This window comes from Procambarus clarkii, chromosome 52, assembly GCF_040958095.1.
Source record: "Procambarus clarkii isolate CNS0578487 chromosome 52, FALCON_Pclarkii_2.0, whole genome shotgun sequence".
Taxonomy (NCBI): Eukaryota; Metazoa; Arthropoda; class Malacostraca; order Decapoda; family Cambaridae; genus Procambarus; species Procambarus clarkii.
Genome location: NC_091201.1, coordinates 34,474,173 through 34,483,524, shown reverse-complemented (window position 1 = coordinate 34,483,524; position 9,352 = coordinate 34,474,173). Strand labels below are relative to the sequence as shown.

The 9,352-nt window shown below is 47.2% G+C and overlaps 2 protein-coding genes across 2 annotated transcripts in view; one reads left to right on the top strand and one right to left on the bottom strand.

Moving 5' to 3' along the window:
* The first annotated feature begins 397 nt into the window (after positions 1-397).
* LOC138352236 (uncharacterized protein B0403.1-like) lies at positions 398-883 on the top strand. Its single transcript, XM_069304520.1, has one exon. It carries the CDS (start codon positions 398-400, stop codon positions 881-883), a length of 486 nt encoding a protein of 161 aa, XP_069160621.1.
* Positions 884-2,625: 1,742 nt separating this feature from the next.
* Positions 2,626-9,352, bottom strand: part of LOC123763540 (glucose-6-phosphatase 2) — a 55,221-nt gene continuing 48,494 nt past the window's right edge. The window contains exons 3-4 of the mRNA XM_069304213.1: positions 8,564-8,728; positions 2,626-2,851 (exon numbers count right to left, since the gene is read on the bottom strand). Of these exons, the coding sequence (XP_069160314.1) occupies positions 2,641-2,851; positions 8,564-8,728 (376 nt within the window). The 3' untranslated portion in view covers positions 2,626-2,640. The remainder of the gene's footprint in view (positions 2,852-8,563; positions 8,729-9,352) is intronic.

Below are 9,352 nucleotides of genomic sequence, written 5' to 3'. Positions count from 1 at the left end.
TTTCACCTTGGGTGCTGCGAGAATGTGCAACTGAGCTGAGCAGTCCACTTCAACTAATATTTCAGACATCCTTGTGGTCAAGAATCTTAGCAAATATATGGAAAAAGGCAAACATTGTACTAATCTATAAAAATGGTAGTCGAGAAGAATCTATAAATTATAGATCCGTATCATTAACAAGCGTGGTAATTAAAACACTAGAAAAAATAGTTAAAGCCAAATGGGTTGAACACCTAGAGAGTAGTGACATAATAACGGACACACAGTATGGTTTTCGAACAGGAAGATCCTGTGTAACAAATCTACTTAGTTTTATGATAGAGCCCCAGAGATATTACTGGAAAAGGGTGGTTGGGTTGATCTAGATAAAATAAGTGCTTGGAGCGTCAAGTGGCAAATGGAATTCACAGTGAATGATTTTCATGTTAAGGAATGTAAAATCGGAGAATATAGACCAAACACAGCTTACAAATTATGTGGAAAGGGATTACAGAACTCTAATAAAGAACGGGACCTGGGGATGGTTTTGGATAGTAAACTGTCGCCAGAGGAACACATTAAGAACAGTGTGAGAGGAGCGTATGCCTCTCTTTCCAGCTTCAAACTTGCTTTTAATTATATGGATGGTGAGGTACTAAAGAAACTGTTCATGACTTTTGTGAGACCAAAACTGGAATATGCAGCAGTTGTATGGTGCCCAAATCTCAAGAAGCACATAAATAAACTGGGAACGGTACAACGGCATGTTACAAAATGGCTTCTGGAACTGAAAAAGAAGAGTTACGAGGAGATATTTGAGGCGCTAAACGTGTCAAAAATAGAAGATAGAAGAAAAAGAGGAGATATGATCATCACTTACAAAATAGTAACAGGAATAGACTAAATTGACAAAGAGAAATTCCTGAAACCAGCAACTTCAAGAACAAGAGGACACAATTTCAAGCTAAAGAAACAAACGTGCCGAAACAAATATTAGAAAGTTTTCTTTTGTAGAGTGGTAGACGGCGAGAACAAGTGAGGAAGTGGTGGAGGCCAGAACCGTCAGTAGTCTCAAAGCGTTATAAGACAAAGAGTACTGGGAAGACGAGACACCACGAGCGTAGCTCTCAGCATGTAACTAGTAGTAGCAGTAGTAGGCATCCATCAGTCTCAGGAGACTATGGAATTGCACTCTGGTTGTCGCTCTGGAGTGGTGTCTCCAGGGCGCAATGTCAGAGTACGTTGATATGGGGGAGAAGCTGTCACCTATGCAGCAGGTACCCCTTCGCCATGGCGCCGAAAGTGTTCAATGAAAAGTCAAACGCCAATACGATTGGTTCCAGTACCGTCGCCCAAGTGCTGTTCCAGTGCTGTCAGAACGAGGTTAAAGGCAACAATGACAGAAGGAGGTTGCCACAAGTCTGGTGGGCTCCAGCTTCAGAGTTTACCTCGAAGTTGGTAAAAGAAGGCACAGGGACTCCGAACCGGAGACCGCCGTGGTCGGGGCCGGAGAAGAACCACCCCAGCAAGGGCAAGAACGACCCCAGCCTCCTGAAGCAGAGCCTGGGGCCGCACGAGCCCCATTAGGTGGACGTCCCGGTCCCGCACCAACGGTTTCCAGACAGTGATCGTCACAGCTCTCTTTCACCAGAGAGAAAGATCTAAGAGTTGATATCATGGTAAACCTGACTCCTGAAGCCCACATCAAAAGAATAACTTCAGCGGCGTATGCAAGGCTGGCTAACATCAGGACTGCCTTCAGGAACCTGAGAAAGGAATCCTTCAAAACCTTGTATACCACATATGTAAGGCCAATCCTGGAGTATGCGGCCCCAGCATGGAGCCCGTACCTTGTCAAGCACAAGATAAAACTTGAAAAAGTTCAGAGGTATGTCACTAGACTAGTCCCAGAACTAAGAGGCATGAATTACGAGGAAAGGCTGCGTGAAATGCACCTCATGTCGCTGGAAGACAGGAGAGCTCGGGGAGACATGATCACTACCTACAAAGTTCACGGAGGAATTTACAGGGTAGATAAGGATAAACTGTTTAACACGGGTGGTACGTGAACAAAGGGACACAGGTGGAAACAGAGTACCCACATGAGCCACAGGGACGTTAGAAAGAACTTTTTCAGTGTCAGAGTAGTTAACAGGTGGAATGCATTAGGCAGTGATGTGGTGGAGGCTGACTCCATACACAACTTTAAAGGTGTTTGGAGCTGCTCCATTAACAAAACTGCTCCAAATCTGAAAATATACAAACTGCCTGAGAGTTGACACTGCACCGAGCCTGTGTTAGTGACACCATACAGCAGGAAAGCATAGTTGGCTCCACATTCTGAGTGTCACCATAAGTCTGGTGGGTTGCCACAAGTCTGGTGAGTTGCCACAAGTCTGGTGAGTTGCCACAAGTCTGGAGGGTTGCCCACAAGTCTGGTGGGTTGCCCACAAGTCTGGTGGGTTGCCACAAGTCTGGTGGGTTGCCCACAAGTCTGGTGGGTTGCCACAAGTCTGGTGGGTTGCCACAAGTCTGGTGCCATAGCTATGAGAGACGGAGTGTGAGAATAAGCTGGGCTTGGTGTTGGGCCTAAGGCCTGTCCAGGCCTAACTCTAATAACAAAAATAATTGCTCTAATAATAACTCCCTCCCCACTTGGTCTCACCTCAAGTACGATGTCCTCCTGACGACCATCTCGACGAAGGATGAGATGAGGATGTAGAAGATGGCAGCGTTGAGCTTGGTGTGACCAGAGGGCATACCCGGCCCCGTCTCGCAGGTCCTGGGGAACTGGTACAGGAAGGGCGGGGCGTGCGGGGCGTAGACCCTGGTCTCGAACACCCACCAGTAGGGCCGGTCCCCCGCCAGCACCCTGAACACACGGAGACAGGGCTTAGTGCGGGCTGGAGGGAGGCGGCTTGGGAAGGTCTTATGAAGCCTCTTATGAAGACCTTCTCTAAGTGGAGCGGTAAAACACTGTCAGAGAACACTGTATATAGCCGCTACTCGTCTCCTCAAGTGATTTCTTAGGAATGACAAATCGAACAATAGTTTGTTTGTAAATGTATTTATTCGTGTTTATGACCGCATGTATGTATGTGTATGTGTGTGTGTGTGTGTGTGTGTGTGTGTGTGTGTGTGTGTGTGTGTGTGTGCGTGTGCGTGTGCGTGTGCGTGTGTGTGTGTGTGTGTGTTTGTATGCGTAAATGTGTTCGGTTGTCTGGCGTCTTTGACTTAGGTAACTAAGGAATCTGGTGATGAGATATGAAACGTGATCTTGGTGTAGGATAAAGTTTAAAAGAGCGTCATATATGTCAAATTTATATATAAACTAAAGGACTCAATCTCGTGAAGGATTCGAACCTTAGATAGCTTGGTGTTCCAAACACGCTAGCGTATCCAGTAGTTATCCACTTGACCATTACAGACTTTACAAAAGCCATTGATAGCCGATGCTATTTGCCTAAAGACCTGAAAGCACTCGCAATGAGAAGAGAACACCGATCGTTTTCATCAATCAGTACCTTACTGAGGAGAACGTGAGCCTCAATGTACGACACACTTGCATAAACGCGCAAGTTATATGTAACTAAAGAACTCAACCTCGTGAAGGATTTTAACCTTAGATAACCTGGTGCTCCAAACACATTAGCATATCCAGTACGTTATCCTCATATTAAATAATAAGAAATAATATCATATGAAATAATAACATATGATATTTCACTTAAAGAAAGATGCACAGGAGGTTGGAACAACAGTCAAAAAAGCTAGCCAAACCCTTGGAATAATCGAGCGGACCTTTGAGTTTAAGAAAAAGAAGGTATTGATTCTATTGTATAAATCTCTGGTACGCCCCCATTTGGATTACTGTGTCAAAGCATGGAGACCACATCCTCTGAAGGATATAGCTGCTCTGGAGAAAGTGCAACACCGGGCAACAAAAATCATTCCAGAGCTAAGTGAACTCCTTTGTCAGTAACAGTTGAGGGGCACAGAGCTAACAACACTACAAACTAGGCATGACAGGGCGGATCTCATTGAAACTTAAAATACTGAACAATTTGGAGGATGTTAATCCGGAAAGTTTCTTCAAAAGGTCAGATGTAACACAAACAATAAACAACGGTTTTGTAATACGGGGAAGGGTGGGGGGCTCTAATGAACTTTCCTGCCTTTTCTCTCCCTCTACCCGTATTCTTACTTTTGTACTCTACCAAGGGACCCCAAAACTTGTACTTTTAGCCTACCTCACGCCACGTGGTCTCAAGACGATACCGACTTGAGATTCTACACCCGTATGACGTGAAACAGGCTTCTAGCAAAGCTCTAGGATCTCCTCCGCCACCACCAGACCAACTACACTGAGTAATGATCGAGGTCTGGATCGATCATGCTAATCAATAACTTTGGGGCTTGATCCCCACTAGTAACATATACCCTTAAGATCTTAAGTGTGGAATTTATTCACAATCAACGGTAAAGATGACTTCCGATTTGGTGTTAGAATCGGCGAACAATTCAACTCGGCCACGTGGGGACCACGTGACAAGGACCAATTCACATAAATATAACCAACACATGGAAATTAATAAAAAGACAAATTACTAGCTAATTAATTTATTCAAAATCTAAAACAAAATCTAAAGAGGAGCACTCCCTATCAATTTAACACTCCCTACTTGGCAATGAATTGACTATCCCAATAAATAACCATAGACACTATACCTCTATGTTGACCAGCTTGGGTGGAGTGCTGGTCTTGGGGGGAGAGGTGAGATGGTTGACCTCCCCCAGTTGATCTCGATCCCACACTGATCTCTCCTCGTCTGGTTTTCCCCAGACTAGAGCATTGTATCCTTCCGCATAGTCTAAGTTTTACCAAGTTACTAGCAAGGCTTAAGTTTAACAATTAACCTCTGTTTGTACTGAATTGATCCAGATTGGTTGAAATATTTTACTGAAGTTAAATTACACAAGCCTCTTAAGGAAGGGCTATTCCCGATCAAAAAATGGCTATTTAACCTTTGAGAAATTACTGAATGTGGGAACTCTGACCTGTGACCGCCAGGTCACTCCGCAATAAAGAGTAGTCCTGATTCGTGACGTCACTGATGGTGACAACTCGATATCCTAATAATTAGAATAATTATCTTGATATTGATATACAATCTTGATATTGTAACCAGTAATACTATACAATATAATTTGAATACAAAATGAATGAAGGCTAATTTCTCTAAATAAGTGAATACTATAGGATGATTCATTATACGAAACTATGAATAAGGCGTCAATTATTTTCACTGCGCATTCCCTGGAGTCAAGTCCCAGGTCACCACGCGGGTCCAGCTTCCCATTCTCCCTTGTCAATAAAACATTCTGGATAATTCTTACAACAAGCCTAGTTTGTTACACTTTCAAGCTCAACAAACCACAGTGTAGGACTGAGAACAGGAGATGTTTTTTCACCCACAGGGTCATAAACCCATGGAACCGCCTACATGCTGAAGCTAAAACTGCCAAACCCTATTAAATTTTAAAGTACATCTGAAAAAGATCATCAAGGTAAATGGAGGGGACCTTCGACAAGCCGCCGCCTTCCTGTCCTCGTCGAGGCCACTAGTGTTAGTGGCCCTCGGGTAAATTCACGTAAATCCCAGACTAAGGGAAATATTGGCAGGAACTTTATTAATGTTATCCATATTGGAGAAAACGCGCGTATGATAAATAGAAAACGGGCAGTCGGGCAAAGCATACTATATTGAAACGAGACTACAACCATACGATAGTATAGCTAATTTCACACAATTTAGACCTAAAAAGTAATAGCCACACGTGTGCAGGGTTGAAGAATGACATAACCTGACAAAAACCAAAATAAGGACAACACTAGTGTGTCTCTCGGGTGGAAATCAAATTCTTGTTCTTTGAACATTTGTGCAATATTAAGACTTATAAAGCAATAAAGTGTATAGACCAGGACTGAAACGAAGAGTATTATGACCCTGATTAATCAGGGATGATTCAATCAAATTTCTTTCAAGAACGCCCTTGCAGCTTGGGACACGTTTTGGGTCGTTCCAGTTAACGGTACACGGACCTTCCACCTCAGGACGACCTCCGGTCTGCCTCACAAGACCATGTGCCCTCTCCGCTCTGGCCTTCAGGTGGAAATTGTAACCACATGAAGTGGTTACCTTACCCTCCTTAGGCTCAGTTTGTCAGGAGTCAAATGTAATGACCCGTCACTGCTCACTCGGACTCAAGAACTCCCTCAGAACTCCCATCACACTCCGGGGAACCTCAGGGGGAAACCTCAGCTGCTTTTACACCCACAATGGAGGCCCAGGTGCGAGGGAGGGAACCATCATACCAGCAGCTCCTGGAGTTACACAGTCTAGGACACAGACACTCACAACTAGGTGAGTACATGTTTTGTAGGAGATACATGGTACGAGGGAGGAGGAAGAGGCAGCAGGTGTGGACGACCAGGGAGGAGGAAGAGGCAGCAGGTGTGGACGACCAGGGAGGAGGAAGAGGCAGCAGGTGTGGACGACCAGGGAGGAGGAAGAGGCAGCAGGTGTGGACGACCAGGGAGGCGACAAGGACGAGAAGTTCTCTTGCCTCCAACGTAGGCAGCCACTGTAGGAGTGTAGCGGCGGCGTGGGAGCCCCGGGGTCTGTGTATGCCCTCAGGGTGTGTATGTATTGTGTATGCCCTCTGGGTGTCCCAGAGACCTCACGGCTCTGCATAATTATTATGCACATGAGGGAAACTAACGCCCTTGTAACTGTGAGGAATGAGGAGTGAGTGTTCGTACTGGTGACCTTGCTCATAACTTTGATCAGAATGTAACAGTGAAAATAATAACTCTAACACCAATATTATTGACGGAAATAATTATAAATAATAGCAATAATCATAATAACATGTTATAATAAAAATAACAACAGCACCCCCAAGACCAACACCCCCAAGACCACCACCCCCAAGACCACCACCCCCAAGACCACCACCCCCAAGACCACCACCCCCAGGACCACCACCCCCAGGACCACCACCCCCAAGACCACCACCCCCAAGACCACCACCCCCAAGACCACCACCCCCAAGACCACCACCCCCAAGACCACCACCCCCAGGACCACCACCCCCAAGACCACCACCCCCAAGACCACCACCCCCAGGACCACCACCCCCAGGACCACCACCCCCAAGACCAACACCCCCAAGACCACCACCCCCAGGACCACCACCCCCAGGACCACCACCCCCAGGACCACCACCCCCAGGACCACCACCCCCAAGACCAACACCCCGAAGACCAACACTCCCAAGACCAACACCCCCAAGACCAACACCCCCAAGACCAACACCCCCAAGACCAACACCCCCAAGACCAACACCCCCAAGACCAACACTCCCATGACCAACACCCCCATGACCAACACTCCCAAGACCAACACTCCCAAGACCAACACTCCCAAGACCACCACTCCCAAGACCAACACCCCCGACCACCACTCCCAAGACCAACACCCCCAAGACTAACACTCCCCAAGACTAACACTCCCCAAGACCAACACCCCAAGACCAACACTCCCAAGACCAACACCCCCAAGACCAACACCCCCAAGACCAACACTCCCAAGACCAACACCCCCAAGACTAACACTCCCCAAGACCAACACCCCCATGACTAACACCCCAAGACCAACACTCCCAAGACCAACACTCCCAAGACCAACACCCCCAAGACCAACACTCCCAAGACCAACACCCCCAAGACTAACACCCCCAAGACCAACACCCCCATGACCAACATCCCCAAGACCACCACCCCCCAAGACCACCACCCCCAAGACCAACACCCCCAACACCAACACTCCCCAACACCAACACCCCCAAGACCAACACCCCCAACACCACCACCCCCAAGACCAACACCCCCAAGACGAACACCCCCCAAGACCAACACCCCCAACACCAACACTCCCCAACACCAACACCCCCAAGACCAACACCCCCAACACCACCACCCCCAAGACCAACACCCCCAAGACCACCACCCCCAAGACCAACACCCCCAACACCACTACCCCCAAGACCAACACCCCCAAGACCACCACCCCCAAGACCAACACCCCCAAGACCAACACTCCCAAGACCAACACCCCCAAGACCAACACCCCCAACACCACCACCCCCAAGACCAACACCCCCAAGACCAACACCCCCCAAGACCAACACCCCAACACCAACACCCCCAACACCAACACCCCCAAGACCAACACCCCCAAGACCACCACCCCCAACACCAACACCCCCAACACCAACACTTCCCAACACCAACACCCCCAAGACCAACACCCCCAACACCACCACCCCCAAGACCAACACCCCCAAGACCAACACCCCCCAAGACCAACACCCCCAACACCACCACCCCCAAGACCACCACCCCCAAGACCAACACCCCCAAGACCAACACCCCCAAGACCACCACCCCCAAGACTAACACCCCAACACCACCACCCCCAAGACCAACACCCCAACACCAACACCCCCAACACCACCTTACCACTTGAGGACCATGTTGGACCACTCGCAGAAGACGATGGACCACATGAGCTTGATGCCGACGCCGGCGTGTAGGGCGACCATGAGGGGGAAGTAGAAGGTGAAGGCGAGGCTGGGGTCCCCGGCGTCAGACACCTGCATGAAGAACAGTCCGCTCCGGGGCCACCTGCGGCGGGGCGAGTCCTGGTAGTGAGGTTCCTCACGCAGGCCGGGGTGTAGGGAGGCACCCGCCCGCCTCCCTACACCCCTCTAATATTATATTTTATGAAAGGCAATAGGGAGGGTTGGCACAGGGTGTGTGTATATATATATATATATATATATATATATATATATATATATATATATATATATATATATATATATATATATATATATATATATATATATATATAAATATATACATATACATACATATATGTCATACCCACTACAGTAGAAACACTACCCTCCTGGAGAGCCTCGCACTACCATACATAGTTCCTGGGTCAAATACTCATCAGAAATTTTTCATTTCTCTAAAACATAACTGAACAAATAATAAATAATAATACAATAAAGACCCTTAAACAGATCAAAACACATACAAAAGGGCCTGAATGTGTATATGTGTGGATGCCACACTGTAACACTGTAAGGTGTTTGGTTTAGTTGTATTTAAAATACATAGAGATACATGAGTCACAGACAAGGATTTGAGAAGGCGCCAGTTTGGTCGACCTGAGATCTCACACCTCTAAGAGTTAATGACCACCAAGTGACCTGAGGTCAGATCATGCGAATTTCACCT